At 42.7% G+C, this 24,627-nt stretch overlaps 1 protein-coding gene across 1 annotated transcript; it reads right to left on the bottom strand.

Moving 5' to 3' along the window:
• Positions 1-4,558: 4,558 nt before the first annotated feature.
• LOC140361879 (palmitoyltransferase ZDHHC18-B-like) lies at positions 4,559-23,672 on the bottom strand. Its single transcript, XM_072447773.1, has 9 exons — positions 23,191-23,672; positions 21,140-21,300; positions 16,817-16,966; positions 15,253-15,390; positions 14,030-14,081; positions 12,252-12,354; positions 12,066-12,178; positions 11,580-11,682; positions 4,559-5,188 (listed from the first exon to the last, which is right to left on the bottom strand). Exons 1-9 carry the CDS (start codon positions 23,451-23,453, stop codon positions 4,811-4,813), a joined length of 1,461 nt encoding a protein of 486 aa, XP_072303874.1. The 5' UTR covers positions 23,454-23,672; the 3' UTR covers positions 4,559-4,810.
• Positions 23,673-24,627: the final 955 nt, after the last annotated feature.

Raw genomic sequence — 24,627 nt, 5'->3', positions numbered from 1 at the left:
GATGTGAATCTAGCCAGGACCCTTCTGTCCCCCACCTCCTGCACCCAGGGCCGGCCCAGCCTATAAGCGAACTAAGCAGCCGCGTAGGGCCCCGAGGCGTTAATAGGGCCCCCAATCTGGCAACCCGTCTTATGCGAAGTGCAAGTGCAGCGGGCGCCACTAGTGTAGTAGCGCTGCTGGCGCGGCAGCGCACACAGCGGGAACATAACGCACAAACCGCATTTATTTGTAATGACAATCTGGCAACCAAGACACCAAACCTGCGCTGATTGGTCAACTTCATTGTGCGCGAGGAGCTCGAGAGCAAAACATAAACACAACACAACGTGGTCCTCATGTCCAGAGGAATATATCCCCCCGATGCCGAAAAACGAAAGAAGAAACTTCTTGACGATGTAAAGAAACTGCAAACTCAACAACACTCTCCAGGTATTGAACTTCTCTTACAAAGAGACGGTTAATAAGATAAGATAAGATAAGATATTCCTTTATTGTCCCACATGGGGAAATTTCATTGGTGCAACGCAGGTAGATACAGAGGTAGATACAGAAGAACAGATCACTTATAGGAAGTCTGAAAAACACTTTCAGTAGAAGATCTCCTATAAATAAATAAAAACTCCCATAGACAAATAAATAAATAAATACATAAATACCATTGCATGTGATCACGACAGTAATTGCACATGAATATGTGTCACGACAGCACATAGGTTGCACATGAATTGCACATGAATTCCAACAGCAATTGCACATATGACAGAATTGCACATGGTTAGGTCAGTATTGCGAGTGTTCAGTACTAACAGTTTTTGTTATAAAGTCTGACAGCAGCAGGAAGGAAAGACCTACGGAACCTTTCCTTCGCACAGCGAGGGTGGATCAGTCTCTCACTGAAGCTGCTCTCCAGAGCGGAGAGAGTGTCCTGCAGGGGGTGACACTCATGGTCCAGCATAGATGTGAATCTAGCCAGGACCCTCCTGTCCCCCACCTCCTGCACCGAGTCCAGAGCACAGCCCAGGACGGAGCTGGACTTCTTGATGACTCTGTCCAGCTTCTTCCTCTCCCTCTCTGTGATGCTGCTGCTCCAGCAGGCCACACCGTACAGGAGGGCTGATGCCACCACAGAGTCGTAGAAGGTCTTCAGGAGTGGCCCTGTCACTCCAAAAGACCTGAGTCTCCTCAGGAGGTAGAGCCGACTCTGGCTCTTCCTGTACAGTGCGTCCGTGTTATGAGTCCAGTCCAGTTTGTGGTTCAGATGAACACCCAGGTACTTGTATGAGTCCACTCTCTCAATGTCCCGTCCCTGGATGTTCACTGGTGAGGGGGCAGTGGGGTGGCGTCTGCGGAAATCCACCACCATCTCCTTGGTCTTCCCCGCGTTGATGAGGAGGTGGTTCCGCTGACACCAGTCCACAAAGTCCTGCGCCAGTCCTCTGTACTCCGCGTCATCGTCGTCCGTGATGAGTCCGATGATAGCAGAGTCGTCAGAGAACTTCTGCAGGACACAGCTGTCCGTGTCATGTCTGAAGTCTGCAGTGTAAAGGGTGAAGAGAAAGGGCGCGAGGACAGTGCCCTGGGGCGCCCCCACACTGCAGGTCCGAGTGTCAGACACACAGTTCCGGGCTCTCACAAACTGGGGTCGGTCTGTGAGGTAGTCCAGGATCCACTCTGCCAGGTCATACTCCACACCAGCCGTCTCCAGCTTGTCCCTCAGGAGCAGCGGCTGGATGGTGTTGAAGGCGCTGGAAAGATCGAAGAACAGAATCCTCACAGAGCTGCCAGGCTTTTCCAGGTGAGAGAGAGAGCGGTGCAGCAGGGAGATGACGGCGTCCTCCACTCCGATGCCAGACCGATATGCAAACTGCAGCGGGTCCATGGCTGAGCTCACGGTGGAGCGGAGGTGGTCCAGGACTAGCCGCTCCAGTGTCTTCATCAGGTGGGACGTGAGAGCCACTGGCCTGAAGCTGTTGAGGTCTTTGGGGCGCGGTGTCTTAGGCACAGGTACCAGACAGGAGGTCTTCCAGACCTGTGGTACCACCCTCAGCTTCAGGCTCATGTTGAAGACATGCTCCACAACTCCACACAGTTCATCTGCGCATCATAATGCTGCTGTTTGAAACAACACGAGTCTGTCACGTTAGTTCGCTCAGGCTGGAGGAGACGAGAGCTCTGCACCGTGCATAATAATATGTCTGAATGAAGATAATAAGTTTAACATTTACACCAGCCCCGTAGTGTTAGCTGCAGGTGAGGCCGGTGAGGGGCGTCTATGGCCCGGGTCACGAAGAGGCGGAGATGTGGTCCGGACGAGCGCCGTCTCGTCCAGAACCTCTGACGTGAGACTTTGGAGTGAACAGTGTGCGGCCCCTGTCCCGGGCCCCTGAGCAGGGCCCCTGTCCCGGGCCCCTGTGCAGCCTCAGTTAGAGATGAGCGGGTTTGAGTTTGCTCTCTCTCACATCACCATGTGTGAGATCAATCGTGACTCGTGATGTCTGTTTTACTTCTTAACGTGCAATGAGAGGAACGTAAAGGTTTATGCACGTCAGGTCCATCAGCCAATCACATCGCAGCATTGTTTCACACAGAGTCCAGTGTGTGATGTTCTGATCAGAACAAACATTCATATTGTAATTCACTTTTAATAGAGCAATAAAACATTTCAATTTATTTAAAAAGCATCATTAGACTATTTGTTATAAATTATAATAAATTGATAGTGAAAAATAACCAGACATATTATGATTACGTCTGTTATAGAATAATACTATATATTTTTATATAAAAGTGGCAAAGTTGCAGAAACACAGTCTCTTCACAATAGCTAGGTTTGGACCTTCACTTCTCGTTCTGTTCATTCTCTGGGAATTAACATTTTTGCACTGTGTAGCTTTATGAGTGTTATCAAGCAATGCTTATGCCATTTGTTTAATTTAATATAACTTGTTTTGTCACTTTAGCAAGAAGGAACAGTTGGGAGCAGTAAAAGATAAATTAGTAAGGATAACTATTACTTTTACATTTTCAGTTAAAATGAATCAATTTGACCATAATTATTTTTCATAGCCAATATTGTATTGAGTAATTAAGTACACTAATGTATTAATAACTGGCTTTAATCATTTTCTCCTGGCACAGTTTCATCACATCATCATTTTATAGCATTACAACCTCAACATTTTACTCTTACTTTAGCCGGCTGGACCACATTAAAATGCACCAGAAGACCCAAAAAGGTCTGAAAATCTCTGGCCCCCAGACCCCCCTGTTCATTAATTTAAACTAATGTGCTAATGTGGCTGTCAACCCTTAACGCCCACAAATACACCCAAAAACATATCTGGGACGTGTGTTATTTGTACAGGGAGTAGAGGTGATGTCAGCGGAATACCAAGTTGCATTGTGGGATTTAAGTTATCAATATTTGAGCTTGTGAGGTGCTGAGAATAAACTAACTGGCAAACATATGCCCTGGAGTTTTGGTGCGCTTTGTTTGCGTTGAAGAAAGTTCCATATGTGAATTGTTCACTGACAATGGCAATAAAACTGATTCTGATGACGTGGTGAGGGGCCCCCAAAAATGTTTTCGCTTAGGGCCCCCTGAAGGCTTGGGCCGGCCCTGCCTGCACCGAGTCCAGAGCACAGCCCAGGACGGAGCTGGACTTCTTGATGACTTTGTCCAGCTTCTTCCTCTCCCTCTCTGTGATGCTGCTGCTCCAGCAGGCCACACCGTACAGGAGCTGATGCCACCACAGAGTCATAGAAGGTCTTCAGGAGTGGCCCTGTCACACCAAAAGACCCGAGTCTCCTCAGGAGGTAGAGCCAACTCTGGCGCTGGAGAGATGAAAAAAAATAGAATCCTCACAGCGCTGCCAGGCTTCTCCACGTGAGAGAGAGAGCGGTGCAGCAGGGAGATGATCGCGTCCTCCACTCCGTTGCCAGGCCGGTATGCAAACTGCAGTGGATCCATGGCTGAGCTCACGGTGTCGTGGAGGTGGTCCAGGACCAGCCGCTCCAGTGTCTTCATCAGGTGGGACGTGAGAGCCACTGGCCTGAAGCTGTTGAGGTCTTTGGCGCGCGGTGTCTTGGGCACAGGTACCAGACAGGAGGTCTTCCAGACCTGTGGTACCACCCTCAGCTTCAGGCTCATGTTGAAGACATGCTCCATAACTCCACACATTTCATTTGCACAGGACTTAAGGAGCCTGGAGCTGATGCCGTCAGGTCCTGCTGCCTTCCTTGTTTTAATCCTCTTCAGCATATACACAAATAACAGCCAATCAGCTCTCATCCCAAAGCGTCATTTATAGTCGCTACCTACATGACTCTTTCTTTTAAACTTACGTTTCGCTTTTTAAAAAAACATGTGTGATCGGGAGAAATTTGACCGATTTATTATATTTGTCAATGGAACTTTAAACTGGTCTCTCTCCGTGGAGATAAGCGTGACACCCACAGGCCAAGTTACATCTCAGATCTGAGGAGAGGTGACCCCACTCAGTCAGAATGCATGTTTGTGTGTACCTCTAATTGAAAACATTAAAATCACAAGATATATATATATATACATTTAATGATGTACTGGGGAACATTCTAAGCAAAGCAATACAATCTCCATGGAGAGCATAGTTACATAGTGCACCTTCAACAAAACATACTAATATTTCAATATGCTGTGCAGCCAGTATCAACAGACATTTCAATTTTACATATCTATCATTTCTTGAAACATAACATTTACAATTCATTTGCTTTCTGAGAAAGAGTTGGGAGAACACAAATGTACAGCATGCATTTCAGAAGCTGTGATTCAATTGCGTGGACCTCGTACTTTGGAGCGGTGGTGGTGGCGGTGGTGATGGTGGTGGCGGTCTGCATCCATAGAAGGAGGGGGCGCTGCATCTTCAATGTCAGAGTTCAAGGTGTGCAAAGCTGCATGTTTTTTCCTCTTGGATGAGTGCATTTTGGTTCGTTGTGGTGGAGAGGTCTGTGTTTTGGTTTGGGGCGGAGCAATGGACTGGGTAGAATCGGGACGAATGTTGGACAACTTCGGGGAAGGATCGGAGTGCACGGTGAGGTGGTTGTCCGGGCAGGTGTGGACGGACTGAGGTTTTCCCTGAGGACACGAGCTGGACAGGAGTGGAGAGCGGGCGGCAGACTCCAGAAGACCTTTAGTTCCCTGTGTGCACTGGAAGAAAGGAGATATGTGGTGAGACAGGCTGAATGTGGGGGTAAGACTTACAAATAGTGATCAAATCTAGCGTTTTGATCAATGAACAGAATCTGAATCTGAGCAGGAGCCACTGTACTCTGTGCTATGGGAAGAAATTGAATATATATATATAGAGCCATATCTTTTTTAAATTATTTTTTAGAATACAGAAAAAGAAAAGTCATTGGGTCATTAGGGATCTATTTAGCAATCTCCTTAAAGCCAAGTATCTTCAGGCAACTTTTTGTCTTAGCCTGATAAAACAAGCAATACCATTACTTTTTAAAACCTAATGTTATTATTTCCATGTGTTATGTCACTTACAAAATAAAGGACACAACTAACATAAAACATATAAATCATATATATACATCATATTGAGACAAGGAGTTGTGAACCGATGTTTGGCAGGTTCATTGTAGAGCCAAAACTTAAAATGATTGTACATACAATTGTTGGGAGGAGGCGTGTGCCAGTTATGCCAACAGAACAAACTCAAAGAAAGAACAAAAGCATAACTAAAGAGCAACCTGGTCAAAAAATGATGGCAGAAGCCTAATCTGCCAAATCTAAAGGAAGGCTTTGACAAAACAACAAGGGTGGCAACAACTGATAACCTAGCAGAAAGAATGAGAGTGCAACACCCAATGGCTTTTAAATTCTCAAATGATTTACATTCCTTGGACCAAATGAAGGGCTTAGAACTGGTGAGCGCAGTCAGGGGAGCTGCTACTGAGGAGAGGTTTTTACAGAACTGGCAATAGAAGCGGCACAACTCTTCCTTGCTGTAGGTGTGGGGAAGGCAATGCCGGCTGCGACTTTGGCTTCCACAAGACGCACTCCCAACACCTCCCAACACTTTACCAACCTCTGAAAAGTGGAATTGCAGAGTCCAAATGCCAGTGGACAAAAGCTGAAATATCAGAAGCACGAGGGGTTGATGGGACTTGCCAATATTCCTTTAACATTTCAAGTTTACTCACTTTTCATTGATAAAATCATCAACGAGTTTCAAGATGAGCATCAGGAACTGTCATTTTGAAGTCGGAACAATATCTAGAGCTACCGTTAGCTTTTGTATCTAGAAGAAAGGGAGAGCTTCAAGGGAACTAGGAACAGCAAGTCCATTTTTACCTTTTCATTATTTCCATTTTTGCTGAAATTAACCCGAAAAGCATGCTGCTTGATTGTCAAAGGGTTAGTCAGTACAATGTCATGTGATATAACAGAAGTCTGAGAGGGAATGTCACTGAACAGAGTAGGAAAATCCAAGATAAGTTGCAATAGCTTCACAGTTGTCTATAGGACCTTTTTGAAAGATAGTTGGACTGTTGTTGAGCGTATCTCCCTGGGATGTGAAACTCTGCATTATTAGGCCATCTTCAGGTTCAGTGGCGCTCACCGGTTCAGGCTGGTCACTCCTAGAGCAGTAGCGCTTTAACATAGTCACATGGCAGACTCTGGAGCACCACCTCGGGTCCAATATAGGTATAGGAATAGGTAGGAGAAGCAGAACTTTGTCACCAGGCTGAAATATACATGTAACTGCTTTCTTGTCAAAATGCTTCTTCATTTTGGTCTGAGGTGGCCAGTGCAGAAGCAGAAGTCTTCCAGCAATATCAGCTGACGAAGGGACTCAAAATTGTTCTTTACCTTGTTAGCTGCACACCATTTGTCAAAGAGCCGCCCCTTTTCATCTCAACAAATATTTGACCTTTGGCATTCCTAAACTTTGTCTGTAGGCCTCTGGAACCATTTCATATGCATGTAAAATGAACTCCTTCAGTACATCATAGTTCAAACTCTCATCTAGAGAAAGAGAGGGAGACTAATCCCTGTGCTTTACCCATTCATTTCATTGTAGAAGTATGAGCCACGTGTCATTCAAGGGCAGTAGCAATCCTCTTATTTGCACTGAAATAGGAATCAACTTATCACAAAATGTCTCACAAAATGTTGAAACCAGGGCAATGGTTTAGTGACATCAAATGAATGTTGTCCAGACCAGTGACATGAAAAATCAATACACTTAAAAAAGAGAGATAAAAAAAAGAAAGAAGACAAGGGCCCGACCGATATGAATTTTGGGGTTACAGACACAGATATAAAAGGAGGTTAGAGGCGCCGATAAACGATAAAACTACTGATACATTTAGTAATGTAAAATAAATAGTTTATAGGCAGCTGATTATAAAAAGTATGTCATGCTCTATTTATTCTAAATTGGGTTTATTAAGGCAACGTTTAGTGTGATTCTGCCTCTTCACGGTGTTTGCACAACATTCTTTTTGATCAACTTGAACTACTACTAAGTAAATTCAGTAGCCTAAAGGGGGTGCCTATATTTCTCGGTACCTATGATCCCCGCAAAGATGTTCCCCATTTTCTATGGATTTTAAAAAGGTCCCTTTGTTCCCCGGGGGGCGCTATGCCCCACTACGAAGAATTGGGGAACAGCAGTACCGGAAAAAAATAGATACGTGTGCATTTACAGAAGTCTAGCTTTTCCCGGAACTGACGCCCCCAACTGTAAAACTCCTGTGACCTATAGGCTGTATTTGTTCAATTGTTTAATGCGAATGAGAGGCATTAATAGTTTAAATAACTCACCCGGAGCCGCTACAGTTGTGACTTGCATGCATGTTGTTGAGTGTGGACCTGTTGTCTTGAATCCCGGTTCTACATCCCCCCACATGCATTGTGCATAAATGTATGGTTTTAAGCATAACATAACTTCAGCATATCCAGCAATGGTACAAGTCCCTTTGGCGCACGGGCACAATTCCGCGTTTATTCATCCAGACTCTCACACTTTCCATAATGTTTATAGTGCATATAGGATTTTCAAATGATCCACGAACGTTGAGTGAGTCGTCACCTACGCGCATCTTTACACACAGATACCTACAGATCATTATTTAACCTCTTTTAAGCTGCTTATATTATTCTAACATATTCTAAATTATTATGATATTTTATGCCTATTAAAATCATTTAGATCTTCCTCCCCCAGGTTTGCATTTGACTTAGAGCGGGTTTAGTGTTGCGCTTCCCCCTTGTAGTGACACATCCAGATCCGCTGCTGCCTCGACACGTACAGCGGGACTGAACAACACTTGTGGACAATCACTGGATGGGATTCTTGTGGATATTTTTTCACACGTTTACAAGGCGCACAGGAATAGCGCACAGGAAAAGCGCACCTAGAGCCACGTCATGAAGCCATCATGGTGTTGGCACAGGAATGATGCACCTGGAGCCACCTAGAGCCACATCACCTGCGCTTAATCATAGTCTTTGTGGACGGGCCACAGTAGCCTGCAGCCAGGGGGAACATCAGTACCTTTTCAGGATTGGAAGTACCGCTATTTCACAGGTCCGCTATTCCCCGGGGAACAGCGGTACCTCCAATCCTGAACGGTACCGAGGAATAGCGGCCCCGGTTATTCCTCAGTTAGAGCCATAAATGATCAGAGCCACGCAAGCAGGAGTGTCACTCTGGAGCAGTGGCACCTCTGCTCACTCTATCACTCACTGGAACCCTGAACGAGTCCAAAGCTGAATAAAATGTATATTCAGTATCAGACCACCCAGGCAAAGAAATGCATTAGTGTATTTTAAGTGGAACTAGTTATGGCTGAATTTCACTGAAATTAGATTAACTAATTTGATTATTGATTACTGATTTTATCTTCATTGAACGGACTAGATAACCTAATTAATATTGTTACAATAAATCATATTAAATTAAATGTTCCAATAAGTTTCCTTTAACATTCAAATGTTCTCCTCTGGTAAAACTAAAAAACTATTAATCTGGCTAAATCTTATCTGAATAGGCTATGTAACAGTTAATTTAATCTCTGGATTTAACCACACAGGCCGATGTAACAGGATCCTAAAATAATATGATTTATGGGTGGAACAATAACGTACTGAGATCGAGATGTGTGGTCACGCAGCCAAATATAAAGGCTGTGTGGAAGGACAGAGACATGATGAAGGAGTAGAAGAATCTGTAGTTTTCTAAGATTTTAGAAACACAGGCGTTTTTGTTCATGTTTTCAGTAATTGTGAACAATTCTGTGGTGTTTCTTCTCATAATAAACACTAAAGTTATGTTAATGAGACCCTAAAAAAACAGATATAAAACCACTTTACAACATATTAGTTTGAACCTTTTAGAGCATACATTTAATTTAAATAACTTTTTTTTGTTTCAACAAGAGGAGCAGAGGAGACGACGAGTCTGCACACTCCATCCCTCAGCTTACCGCGCTCGCGGTTTTGTTTTTTCCTGCTCTAAATGTAGCTAATCGGGCCGTGCAGACCGCAGCAAAGTCGAGACACTTCTCCTCCTGGTGTCAGGGAAGGACACAGGCTCAGAGAGACCACAGACAGAAGAGGTTAGGACCGGCTGCATCACACAATACAAGACGCCTGGGACAGAGCACTACCAATTCTGACATGGCATCAATACAAAATAAATGTAAACAGATAAAGGGCAAAAGAAAGAATGGAGGGAAAACATATATGGAGGGAAGAATGGAGGGATATATATATATATATATTATATTATATAACAGACAAGACAAGCAAACACAAGAGCAGGGCCAGAGAAAAAAAAATGATTATTGGTTAACTTTAAAAAGAACATTTTAGAGATTGCAAAAAAATATATACTATACAAAATGGCCTCCCATGAAAAGAAAGCTTAAGGCACACACGCTTCTCAGTAATTGTCCCATTTAGTCCAGTTTCCAGGTTAAGTTTGGATGTCAGTTATGGCGTCCATCCAGCGTTTAGTGCAGTTTGTGTCATCCATATTTTTGTGATGGTCTTTTTTTCCGGCGGCCAGAAATATGTTCCAGACATCCATCTACAGTTCTACAGTATATCGTCTATGGCAGGGGCCTTGAGTGAAATTGAGTGAGATGTTGGTAACAAAAACAGTCTGCAGTGCCTTGTTAATTTCTGTCCAATATTTATGTGCAACAGGAAAGTCCCAAAACACATGATCATTTCTACAGACCAAATAGTAAGACCCTTAAGTGGATCAAGCCATGTATACACCAGCACTAATACAGTACTATAGAAGTATCCAGGGTCATGCCACAAGACCAGTGTAGAGGCTGGGACAAGTTTGTACATGGCAACACAGGGGTCAGACACAGGGGTCAGACACAGGGGTCAGACACAGGGGTCAGACACAGGGATCAGACACAGGGGTCAGACACAGGGATCAGACACAGGGATCAGACACAGGGATCAGACACAGGGGTCAGACACAGGGATCAGACACAGGGATCAGACACAGGGGTCAGACACAGGGGTCAGACACAGGGATCAGACACAGGGGTCAGACACAGGGGTCAGACACAGGGATCAGACACAGGGATCAGACACAGGGATCAGACACAGGGATCAGACACAGGGATCAGACACAGGGATCAGACACAGGGATCAGACACAGGGATCAGACACAGGGGTCAGACACAGGGATCAGACACAGGGATCAGACACAGGGGTCAGACACAGGGATCAGACACAGGGGTCAGACACAGGGATCAGACACAGGGATCAGACACAGGGATCAGACACAGGGGTCAGACCCAGGGATCAGACACAGGGGTCAGACACAGGGGTCAGACACAGGGATCAGACACAGGGATCAGACACAGGGATCAGACACAGGGGTCAGACACAGGGATCAGACACAGGGGTCAGACACAGGGATCAGACACAGGGATCAGACACAGGGATCAGACACAGGGGTCAGACACAGGGGTCAGACACAGGGATCAGACACAGGGGTCAGACACAGGGATCAGACACAGGGGTCAGACACAGGGATCAGACACAGGGGTCAGACACAGGGATCAGACACAGGGGTCAGACCCAGGGGTCAGACACAGGGGTCAGACACAGGGGTCAGACACAGGGATCAGACACAGGGGTCAGACACAGGGATCAGACACAGGGATCAGACACAGGGGTCAGACCCAGGGATCAGACACAGGGATCAGACACAGGGGTCAGACACAGGGATCAGACACAGGGATCAGACACAGGGATCAGACACAGGGGTCAGACACAGGGGTCAGACACAGGGGTCAGACACAGGGGTCAGACACAGGGATCAGACACAGGGGTCAGACACAGGGATCAGACACAGGGGTCAGACACAGGGGTCAGACACAGGGATCAGACACAGGGATCAGACACAGGGATCAGACACAGGGGTCAGACCCAGGGGTCAGACACAGGGGTCAGACACAGGGGTCAGACACAGGGGTCAGACACAGGGGTCAGACACAGGGGTCAGACACAGGGGTCGGAGAAAGGATGGGCAGGCATGCTTTCCTACCACATTTATCTCATTCTTTGTGGTTAGCGCGGGCAGCTCGATGTCCTCAGCTCCAGTCTGCACACATTCGTCTTCAGGAAGGAAACCTCGTCTGTCAATCAAACTGAGACAACACAACATCATTAGTCACAAGCGGTTTCTTCAAAATCAAAGCCAGAGGGGAAAGGAAGTGAAACACACGGTAAATCACTATAAAGTCAAACAGTATACTTTTTAAAAGACTGAATTCATTCTTGTTTTTGTTTTTGTTCAATTTTCAAAATTTAAAACATAGAACAAAAACAAGAAAACAAGAAAGAGAAGACATCACACAAGGCAAACAAAGTCTTCAATTTGATATAATGATGACATTTTTCCCAGTTTCTCATCTTAACTGGCTCCATCACTACAAATCACTGCAATCCTAATAAATAATATAAAGTTTTGTAGACTGTTGCAAACTGCTAAGTGGTTTGTATACAATCTGTGTTCTGAATAGAGGCGTACCTGGGGGGTAAAGGTCCACAGAGGATGGAACAACAGTTTTTACAGATGTTTCTGTGGCTGAATGGGTTTCTTACTGGTTCTCCTCCACTCTTCCCCGACCACGAGCCTTTGATCTGGGATGAATTTTACGTGATAATAAGCACAACATTTTTAAAGAATCATATGATATCTTGCTTTATTTCTTACATCTTCATTGGTGGTCCGGTTTGATGCTACAAGGTAAGTATGGAAGCCCGAGAGACCCACAATGGACCATACTGAGAAGAAACACACGACCAGCTCCACTGCAGTGAAAGGCACAGTCAAGGACATCAACAGTTCCATCAATGTGATAAAACTAGTGATTGAAATGTTACCGATACCGATACAGATGTTCTGGGGAAAGCCTGGGCTGATCATTTCTATACATTGTTTGGTCATTTTAAACACTTGTATTTTTTGTTGTTTGTAATAGTTTCATCAAAGAAATATAGTATATATATATATAAACGTCTGATAGGGCATATTATGACATGTTTAGATATAGGCCAGGGGCGTCAAACTCATTTTGGGGGGTCGAATCGACACTCGCAGTAGCTCAGTGATAGAGTGCTCTTCCAATCTAAAGGTCGGCGGCTTGAATCCCGTTCTCTCCAGGTAGTGCGGGCAGATCCACAGGTTGGTGGTGCAATCGCAGCTTCCGCAGGTGAATACTGCCGTTGGGCAAGACACTTAACCCAACTCGTCCCAGTTTGCGAACATCTGCTGTGTGATTGTGTGTGAATGACTGGTTCCTTAATGCAAAGCACTTGAATTAAATAAGTAGCTTTGATATAGCCTAGTAATAGCTATTTGTGGACACTATTGCACAAATCTGCAGCAGGTGAAAACGTTGAGTCCATATTCAAGAATCCGCAGCAGGAACAGGAATATGGACAATGATTTCTGATATGAAAAGTTGATATCAAAGACCTGTTGCTGCACTATTTTGTAGTTTAAGCTTATCTTAGTGATACATTATTAATGAGTGCATGTCCAGCTCTTCAGTCACATTCACAGTCAGAGCTCACAGCAGCTTCACTCTGTCATGTTAACACTTTATTACACTCTGACCTGTGTTTTTACCTGTAGCTCCTGATTTGTCCTGGTTGGCAGTTTGGATATTTTCCTCCCAGAGCATCATCACAGAAGTTTGTTTTCTTGTTGTTAGTTCCACATTAGAGCAGCTTTAACATCCACAAAACAACCTCCTTTCGTTCATCTCAAAGCCACACGTCTCTTTCCCTGCTCAGACCTCTCAGCTCAAGTCAAATATGTAATGTTTTGAAAGCATTAGCATTCAGCCCTCCGCACTAGGGTCGGCGGCCGCAAAGGACTGTGGGACTCGTAGTTCTAGTGATAAAAATGCTATATCTATTGGAAATGAATAAATATAATGTTGAAATGTTTTGTGGGCCAGATTAATTTTAATGTTTGACACCCCTGCTATAGGCTGTAGTATGATTATTTGTAATTAGGGGAAAATAAGCCTTCACACTTTTCTATTCTGTGGAGTTCCTGTTTTATTTATATAATTGATCAGACTAAAGCTGTAACAGCAGCACCGACAGTCTCTCCTCCTGAGACGATGTGTCTGATCAGATTCTGTCTCTTCTCTTTCTTTAAACCTCTCACACTAAAGTTATTTAGTCCAAACTGATTGTTTAGGAGGAAAACTAGTGAAATAATGTCTGAAGAAAACATCACAAGTTAATTTGTTGCGCTTATTTAAGTTAAGTTAAGATAAGTTATCTAAAATTTTCCAAGAGGTTTTAAAAGTCTGTAATTTTGTCATTTGTGGGTCTTTTAGCAGCACAAAGCCTTGGTTCAGGGAGAATAACATCGCGCACTGATATTGGTGGTTTTGGACTGAAACTGATATTACTCAATTTTGTGCATATCGGCCGATACCAAAGCTGATGGAGAGCTCGTCTTGTAAAGGATATCTGCCCGGACTCTCTTGAAGTGCAAACGCAAGTCCTTTGCCGCCCTGAGCCCCTGGAAGAAAATACATAGAAGGGTCAAATCATATTATCACATGTTAAAAATCATGTCCCTTATCTTGAAGTGGGAACATTTTACAAATGTATTGTTTGTCATTGTGCAGTTATATTTCATTACTCTCCGATCATAATGACATACATAAGGCATCCCGTACATTGTAACACTATGAATTGTTTCTGATTGTCGAACATATTGGGCCAATGGCTCCAAGTACAAAGCAAACAAGAGGGGGGACCAGGCACAGCCCTGCCTCTCAACCCTTTCCAAAGTCAGTGGATCTGTCAAATAGCCGTTCATTTTTATTCTTGATGTTGGACTATCGTAAAGAGCCCCATGATTTAAAAAAATAATAATAATAATAATTAAATCATCCATTTGAAATTTGCACAGCTCTTTGAATAAATAATGCCAGTTAACAGAGTCAAAAGCTGAAAAAAACTTACTTTCAGTGTCAGTCCAACCAGGCAGCGAAATGCATTACTGTATTTCACTTATTTAAGTAGTTATTTAGTTATGACTGAATTGCACTGAAATTAGATGAACTGATTTGGTTATTGCTCTTATCTTCGTTGAACGGACAAGACAATATAATTAATATTGTAATAATAAACACCAAATCATATTAAATGGAATGTGCCAATAGTGTCTTTTAAAGGCGGTATGGACGATTTTTCACTCCCCCGTGCGGACTGATACAACGCACATGTGCGTTTGTTTATTAGCGCGATGGATCGCATCGCTCGTCTCCCGTAGATTTCTGTCCACTTCTGCGTCAGCTCGAACTGTCTTTCTCCGTCTTCATTTTGCCCCGTACACTGAGGGAACTATATTATGATAGATCCATGCGCTTAGGCACGCGGAAACGTGGGGATGAAGCACACGCGGCTGCAGGTGAGCGATAGGTGCGTTTTATGATTGATACGTGGCAGGACAAATGATTTATCCACGCCACGAGGAAATATGATGAAAAGTTTGCTGAAAAAAATCGTCCATACCACCTTTAACATTAAAAATGTTCTCCCCTGGCAAAACAAAGAAAACAACAAAACTGGCTGGTTCTTATCCAAACAGACTATGTAACAGTTTGTTTAATCTCTGGATTCAACCACACAGGCCGATGTAACTGGATCCTAAAATAATGAGTATGGGTGGAACCATAACGTACTGAGAGCGAGATGTGTGGTCACGCAGCCAAATATAAAGGCTGTGTGGAAGGACAGAGACACGATGAAGGAGTAGAAGAATCTGTAGTTGCGTTTTCCCACACAGTTCCCCACCCACGGACAGTGATGGTCGAAGCGCTCTGTGGACAAAAAGAACAATGCAGCAGAAATCCAATTACTATTTATGGTGACTTTTCTTTTTTTATTTTAGTCCAAAAACATATTTAAAATGGTGTATTTCTGTTGATGTTATAATTTAATAGCAAAGGGGTTGAACCAAACTGAAATGCTCCGGTTTTAGTAAACATGTAAAAGTTCAGAGATTCGGAAGATATGGACAGCACTGTAAAACTATTTATTTATATCCATATTTAACTTTTGAAACAGAAATAGTTTCTACCAGTACATTATATTCATCCATATCCCCTAAGGCTGTATAAAATGCAAAAAACAAAAAGACATGTTTTGTAAGAATTTAATATAGTATACTTCTCTGAAATTTGTAAAGGTATATGATGTGTAGTGTGATTTTATATGAACTATAAGAAACTGCTGGGATGTGTGAATGTCTGAGAAAAATGTAAAATTTAAACAAATAAAATGACTATTTATTACTATGTTTGGGTCCCTTTATCTTTGGAGTTCCCTTTTACAAAACTGTTGCAAAAGTAAATTTATGAACTGCTTACAAATATTTTATAAATAAATAAATGTTTATTTTGAGAAGAAACACCACAGTCAAAAACACCATAGCCAATTAATCTTGACATTAGAGATGGTTTCGCTATGTCATTTTGAACCATTAAAATATCCAATATTTGGCTCGTTGCTGTGGCCGATAACCAATATTTGCCGATACAAATATTACGATTTTGAAATCCATAGTAAGTCCTACAAATCAAATTCCCTTTTCACATTAGTAAAAATATAATGTATTTACCTCCAATATTAAATAATATGTGGCATGCAAAGCTACCGACAGATTTTCAGGCTAAAGACTCATCTAGACAGAATAGAGCACCAACAGAAAAATATTGGCGCAAAATATTGTCTGATACCAACAGCAGTGAAAATTGGTCGATATTGGTCGATACCAAAACTAGAACCAATATATTGCTCTCCCAATTTTGTATGTCATTTTTCATTTGAATGCTTGGCTGCCTAACAATGAACGAACAAAGAAAAGGTTTCAAATGTACAGTAGTCATCTGGAAAATGTTTTAGAATATGAACTGCTATAAACAATAAGATCAGCCCAATACAAATGACATGCCAAAGTACAGTCCAGATAGTTTTGAGACAATGAAGCCATGACCAAAATCTCTACTAATGTTAAACACTGTCAACATGTAGAAATAGAACAAAAAAACCCGACAAACTTGACCATAATATGACTCTAAAACGTCATATTATGGTCATAAGTGTTGTCTCTTTTAACAACTTACCACACCACCCAGTGTTTAGTTAGCAGTGATGGCCGAGCAAAATGTCACCCTGCGAGTCGTGTTTAATTATTGAGGCTGTGTAAATGTCAGGGCGCCGTGGCAAAGGCAGTAGCTCACTCACCCACACAGTTGTCACACACTCTGCAGTGAGAGGTGCGAGGCGGGCGGAACATCTTACACGTGGGGCAGTACTTGAGTTTGACCACCTGACCGTTGATTAGCACCTCCCGAGTGCGCGGCGGAGACTGGTGGCTGCCGCTTCCGGACTCATCTGAGGGAAGTGGGGAACAATAAAAGTATGATTTATTCACGGAGAAGCAAGATGTTTTTCTGTGCACTGAATTGGATAATGATCACCAAAACTCTAATTTTACATCTAATCAATAAAATGAACAGTCTAAATGACGGAAGCAGTTTCAAATACACTAAACTGTTTTGTTTTTTTACAAAATTAACAAAAATGTTGGTTTACTTTCTGAAGAAATATACATACATCTGGCTAGGTTGCTTCAAATGAACAATTATATCACGGTTTGCTTTTTCAGTTGCAGTTCTGTAGCAATAACTTCACAGCCGTCACAGCCGCTCCACACTTTTTTTGACAAGTTGACTTTCTTTTATCTTATTAACAACAAAAACATTGTGCTTTTCAGTTTTTATTAGTAATTAGGAAGCTTAACTTAAAATAAATCCTTCATAAAATGGCATGTCAAAAGACAGCTCATTAGAGGCTATTTCTACATCAAAGAGATTCTATGGTAAATATGTACTGGTTCTGTCAGGGTCTTCACAACATACGGTGCAGCAGTAATTGTACTTCACAATCCAGCTGTATAAAGCATAGGAGTGGGTGTGTCACATAATAAAATGTTCAAAAATCAGACTTGTTCAGTTGGATAAATGTGGGCTGAAGCTATTCTCATCCTGCGCATCGCAAAATACAAAGGAAGAAAGCTATTGATTGGCTCTTGATTTATCCCCTGGAAAATCTGCATAAAGTTTGATGGACATAGCAAATAGTGACCAGGTATATTATCTAACCATAAGCAGACCTATTTCTGACCTGTTCCCACCTCATATTAAAACAATCATGATATTGATGACCAGTATTGACCAAGTATTCTCAAAGTAATGTATAAAGCAAACACAGGATTTTTTGAAAAAAGAAAGTCAAAATAATCCGAAAGGAAGGAACATTTTCAAAAAGATTCAGAACCAAATAATGGAATGAAGCGTTTCTGTGAAATGAGAGAATTTATGGAATTACTACGTTGACAAAGAAATCAAAGAATCAAGAACAATAAATATGAATTACCTAATGTAACTGTACTTCTACGAGTATGTGCATATCTTTATTTTTCCCCTCTATTCCTTATTAAGAAATGAGAGGTTTTGTCTATAGGAGTTTTTATAGAGTTTTGTTTATAAGAGTTCTTCTATTAAGAGTGTTTTTTAAACTTCCTACAAGTTATCTGTCCTTTTCCTCTGTATCTACCTGCGTTGCAACAATGAAATTTCCCCATGTGTGGACAATAAAGAAATATCTTATCTTATCTTATCTTATAGCCCTCTATGGGCTTCGCTATTGGCTAGTCCACACCAAGGCTCTAGCCCTGAGAAAAAATATAACGTATGCAAACAGGCTGCTCCAAGAACACCTTTATTTATTTATTTTTTTTAAACACGATATAGCGTAAAACAAATACTTTGAAGACGTACAACTATAGTAGGTGGTGGTAAATGCACCTACTATAGTTGTACGTCTCACATGAGTGAGAGACTAACCCTACAGCACTGACCAACAGATACTGCTGTACAAACATAGAGGAGGATGAGCAGAAGGTAAACCATGCAAACATCCTGCACACACAGCCACAGCCATGACTGTGGAAGTCATCACAATCTGTGTGGAAAGGGCCAGCAGTGCTGCCCAGTGGTCAAGTGGTTAAGGCACAGCACAAATATGCCCCACGTGCAGCCGTGCAGTGTCGTGAGTTCAAATCCTGACTCTCGTCTCTTTCATCCCCCATTTCAATTGTTTAAGCCTACAGGCTTAAAAAAAATAAAAAATAAAAGTGGAATGGGCCAGCAATGCTGTTGCCGTGGGTTGGTTCTGAGCCGCACATGCCCTGGTCCAAACAACTGGTCCGAACAACTGAAACTGGCCGTGCAGTACAGATAGCAGTGCAGAGCCCGACAAGGCACAAGAATTGGCGTAAAGAGCCATAAGGGGATGAGAAAAAGGCCTGCACAAGTCCCTTGCTTTCTTAGGGCCAGGAGTGTGGCAGTCTTAAAAGTCGAGCAGTCAAGCTCTGAATGTTCCAAGGGTTCAAAGGGCGGTCCTAACAGCCCATCTAGGACCAGTAGCAGCAGACCCTTCTTTCTGACCCTCCGAAGCAGAGGCAACATGATGCGGAGGAGTGAAGGATAACAGTACAGCCTCAGACCAGGATCCGATCAGCCACAGCTGGCCAGCAAAGGGACTTGTAAGCAAGCCGCGCCTACTGGCCCAAAGAACGGGGTGCAGGCCACCGTACACCGCCGATACAGCACTGTAACAACCCCTGCTGTGAAGGGTCACTGTGCAGGACCACCGTGCAAGTTCGCGGAAAGATGTGAAAGGCCATGGACAGTACTACACACTCCCCATGTGAGTACGTCAAACACATGGCAAAAGTGTTATGCACTCCAGTGTGAGCACATGAGACCAGTCCAGGATGTACTCGTGACCAGAATCGGCGATTTGAGAACTCAGGCGGAACCCATGCGGCTGCAGGTGAGCGGTAGGTGCGTTTTATGATTGATACGTGGCAGGACTAATCGGCAGTCCACGCCACGAGGAAATAAGACTCAGATTTGGGCAAAAAAAATCGTCCATTCAACCTTTAAGCTCACGCACGCTCAGTGGGAGGCATCTGCAGTAGCGTGGAACAAATCCAGGCAGGTGAGGTGTGTCTGGATGTGTCCAGAGAAGCACGGCAGTTCCTCGTGCGACACAGAGCGCGCGTTGAGTCCAGTCTTAAATTCTCTTCTCATCTTTGGTGGAAGGAAATTCTCAAGGTGCTGAGTTGTAATCGATGTTATATGGGGTCCAGGAGCACCCCTCACATGATTGGAGCAGGTGGATATTTTTTTCTCTAGGACTAGCCATAGAGGTCGTCGAACATACGACATAGAACTGCATTTAAGATAGACATGAAACATATCATAGTAAGTAAGTATGAAAAAGAGAATTAGGTTGCTGCGAAATGTTATTTTTTATTTTACCTTATTGCAAATGTTTATTGTGTTTAATGTGTTTTAAAATATCAGTGTTAAGTACAAGTTGAAAAAGAGGCAGATAACATAATGTCCTTTTACTCTGTATCTACCTGAGTAGTCCAGGGTGTACCCCGCCTAAGGCCCGAAGTCACTGGGATAGGCTCCAGTCACCCGCGACCCCGAAAGGGAACAAGCGGTAGAAAATGGATGGATGGATGGATATATATATATATATATAGCATATCTACAGCAACAGTGTTAAAACCTCTGAACTCGGTTTATCATTCAGCTCTAAGGTTCAGCTCTAAGGTTCAGCTCTAAGGTTCATTACAGGAGAAGGACACAGAACTCACCACTGTGATTTATTCTAAAGTAGAATGGCAATCATTGGATGCAAGAAGAGAACTGCGCTGCCTTTTCTTTGTTATAAGGCTCTAGTTGGCATTTTGCCTGATTATTTATCAAGTTTATTGCACATCAGTTCAAGTATTCACTGTTTGAGATCTCAGGACACTTTTATCTTACAATCCCATCGAGTCAACACAGAGACAGGAAAAAAGGCTTTTAACATCTTTGCTCCTGTGGAACAAAACACCAAGACTTTATAAATGAAATCACTTTCTGCCTTTTAATGATTTTAAACTGGTAAAGGACTACCAGCAGTGCCAATGCACTCGTTTTGTATAATTTTATCTCATTATTGTATGTATAAATGTGTTTTTATGTATTGGTTAATTTTATTGAAGGTTTTATTTGTGTTTTAGTATCCTATGTTTGTTTGTTGTTTATTTTATGTTGTGTTGTAACAGGGACCCATGAAAAAGAGAACTTTTGGGTTTTCTCTGTATAAATAAATAAAATGAATGAATGAATGAAATAGTAAATAGATTCAAACTCTAAAATATAAAAAGTTTTGTGTCTGTTGTCAACAAAATTACTTTTATACAATTGTAAAAAACAAAAAAACAAAAAAAACACATTGTAATGTACTTTGTATTTAGATTAAGTGTGTCAATTCATTTGAGAAACCCAAGACAGAAAAAGGCCTCAGGCTGTGAGCTTTGGGGATCAAATTCTTTGCAGGAAATTAAAAGGGGACATTATGCTCTTTAAAATTCTATGGTGGTCAAATTCTCAGTGTGGCTTTAAGATGCCGGAAATTAGCACTAAATTAAAGTTATACCGATTTGCTTCTCGATGTCTGCCGCCTCGTCTGGTGTGGCTCTGGGCAGGATCCCTGGATCACTTAGGGTCGTCTGCAGAAGTGTGATGAGGACAAATACAAAGAGCACACCTCCTACAACTGGTACGCACACGGTCAGGTGTTGGACCAAGAAGGGACAACTGTAATACAGACAAGACATAAAAAGTGAAATTAAAGAAGCCTGGGAGACATTTGAATTCACTTCCACCGCTGTAATTGTGAGTGGTATCCTTGGAGACAGAGCACACTTTCCATTGGCTACGTATAATACTACTGTGAAGAATTGAGTTAGGCAAAGACAGGTTAAAATGATCCTGCTATTATCAAATTTTCATTTACCAGAGAGAGAAGGAACAACGCTATTGCTAAACAATTACAAGTTACAAAGGCCTTTGTTCACTTGATGTTAATTGATAAAACCTCTACATAGATTGTTGTTTTGTTGGGCTCTTAGTTATTTAGTCCATTAATTGATCGACAGTGTCTTAATAGACCAAATACTTTTTTAGTTGAAGCATTATTTTATCATAGTTATAGTGATTTATAAGCAGAGGGCATGGATTTAATTCGCTGGAGTTTTGGGAGTGACTGAACCGTTTAATCCATGTCTTTTCACTTATGAAGATTGAGAGATCCTAATAATGTAGAAGGCTTTTTCCTGTGCCAAGCCCCCTCTAGTCAATTAATTGATGCACAAGGCATGTCTTTAGTTGACTACAGCCCTAACAAGACCTATAATATTATTTATAAAGTATCTCAGTCAGAAGTGGTCTCCATTAATAGAGAAGTCTATGGTGGCCACCTATAACTGAGTGACTGCGTCATAAAGTAGACACTATATGTTCTTGTATTCCCATTTATTTTTCCATATCAGGATTTTTGACACTTTCACAGATTTCAACAAGTTATACCTCTTTATGATCGCTTTCACTGACTTAGGGGGGCTATTGCTTTTGACATTTGTACACCTTGTAGTGTACAGTGTAGTATTTGCAAAAGTAAATTGTTAATGCTAGCGCTTAGCGTCTCTGTTGCTAGGTGACGGAGGTACAGGGAGGAGGGGGTGCAGCCGGGTCACCGAGGCGCTCTCTCCCTTTCTCCCTGCTCAGGTCTGCGTTCAGCACGATCTTTCAATTTTTCAGGACAAACAACTATTTGAGCCGCAAACTACGCAATCATCAACTGTGAATTACTGAGCGTCGTTGGTATGCCGCAAAACGCAGCAGAAAACATGGACGGGCGGGAAGGGGGTCGCGCGGCTTTAATTTTAATGTTGTCAATTAAATTGGACTTTTTATCTTAAGTAGTACTACCAGTACTACTTACACACATGTAGTACTCTTACACACATGTTGTACTTTTACGCAAGAACGCAGACACTCGCAATGGCTTCAGCCATTGCACATTATTTAGTCTAATATTTTCCTTCATAGTCTAAAAACAATCCAATAAATACAAATAATGATACTTGTGAATGATACTTAATGCTTGTGGTATTGTCATAAAAGTAACTATATTACACCTATAATCAGTGCTTTATAGATTAGTAGCGGCAATAAGTGACATTTATACTCCAAAATTTGTGCTACCAAAGTCTCAGTATAAACTCTGAAAAATGTTTAACCTATTGTGTCTATTTTATTTAATCAAACATCTCACCTTGATGAACTTGGATCTTAGATGTTAGATGAGACATATTAAACAATTTGTTTAATATTTGTAACAGAAATGGGTCTATTCACTGATGACATTTCACTGCAAAAGCAGCAGATTGTTATCATTTTTGAGAACACAGTCTTTTTCAAATAATCACAACTAAGTATGTGGGTGGGGATAGGGGGTAGGTGAAAACAAAGGCTCTGAGCACTCTAGCCTCAGGTACAGGACAATACTGGCTCGCTCAAACAAGAGGAAACACAAAGCTGATTCAAGTTGATTTAGCACAATACTCTATGTCCCCTTTAACCTGGGATGAACCCAGAGGAAGTGACAATAACACAACACACGCATGATCCAATAGAAATCCTTACTCAAACACAAAGAAGAGTCCACTGGTGACGAGGATGAGCCCTAAGGTGAGGGGCAGGACGCCACTTCTCCGGGCCAGCATGACGCGCCCGTCGCAGAAGAAGCGGTTCCTCCCGGGGAACACCTGCCACCTCCTGCGGGCTTTCCTCCTCTGCTTCCCGGGCTGCTCCTCCTGCTCCTCGCGCTCCTCACGCTGGGCAGGAGGATGACTCGGGCCGGGCATGTGCAGTGTCTTTGGGTCAGTCCGCTCATCGTCGTTTAACATCTCGCTCTTGCTCCCCCTGGTTCGTCAGTCCCAGAGGCGGCGGCAGCGGCGGCATCACCGACCGTCGCGTTTCAGAGGGATTACGGGAACAAATGTCGCCACTCAGCTGAGAAAACACGTAAAAAACATCCCACGCGCGGTTGCATCCTACTTCCCACGAAAAGTAAAGCCTCGGTCTATTTCGGTGTCCATTTACACAGCCGCCGCGCTCTGGCGAGTCGCGCGTAAAAACAAAAGCGTCGGTTTCAGGTCGCTCCAGATGCGCATCCTCGCGGCGTTAATCCCGGAACGTTGTCTGCTTCACTTCGCCCAGTCAAGTCGTGCTCTGTTGCGACATTAACTGGAAGTTTCTATTCGCGTGCGTAGAGCCGCGTCTCCACATCTGTTCTGTATCCGTCAGCATCTGTGGTCAGCATCTGTGGTCAGCATCAGCTCGTGAGGCAGGGATGAGGAGCGCTTCCGCCCGCCTTTCACAATACAGTGGATTAAGAACAGATGTTAAGAAAAAAACATGTTTAGTATATTTCTGCAATGCTATTATTCATCTAAATGTGTAAATGTTTCTATGTTATTTCGAATATCACCGTTTGTGCTGATTGGTTAATTAAAACAAAAATTAAATAACTTAATGAATAAATAAGTAAATGTCTACTAAAGAGCAGATCAATAATGCAGATCCAGTTATTTAGCTATGGAGGAGATGGAGGTTTTGCAAAGGAAGAAGGATCGTGTTGAACATGAGCTCAAACCCTCTCGCTTGCCCCCTAGCGGCAGTTGTGAACAGGGCAAGCGTCATTGTGACCAGTTCTTTCAAATCATTTACTCTGTGTTTTGTTCCACAGGGAGGGAGCAAAGTTGTTGAAAGCCTTTTTTCCTGTCTCTGTGTTGACTGGACACTTTTATCTTACAATTGACTTGATTGTAAGATAAAAATGTCCTGAGACCTCAGATGGTGATTACTTGAACTGATGTGCAATAAACTTGATAAATAATCAGGCAAAATGCCAACTACAGTCTTGTACACAAAGAAAAGGCAGTGCTGTTCTCTTCTTGCATCCAATGATTGCCATTCTACTTTAGAATATAATTCACTGGCGAGTTCTGTGTCCTTCTCCTGTAATGAACCTTAGAGCTGAACCTTAGAGCTGAACCTTAGAGCTGAACCTTAGAGCTG

Source organism: Eucyclogobius newberryi, unplaced genomic scaffold, assembly GCF_026437365.1.
Source record: "Eucyclogobius newberryi isolate DKJ021-1_F unplaced genomic scaffold, fEucNew1.0.hap1 SCAF_16, whole genome shotgun sequence".
Classification (NCBI taxonomy): Eukaryota; Metazoa; Chordata; class Actinopteri; order Gobiiformes; family Gobiidae; genus Eucyclogobius; species Eucyclogobius newberryi.
The sequence above is the reverse complement of the archived record's forward strand: the minus strand, read 5'-3'. Positions and strand labels throughout refer to the sequence as shown.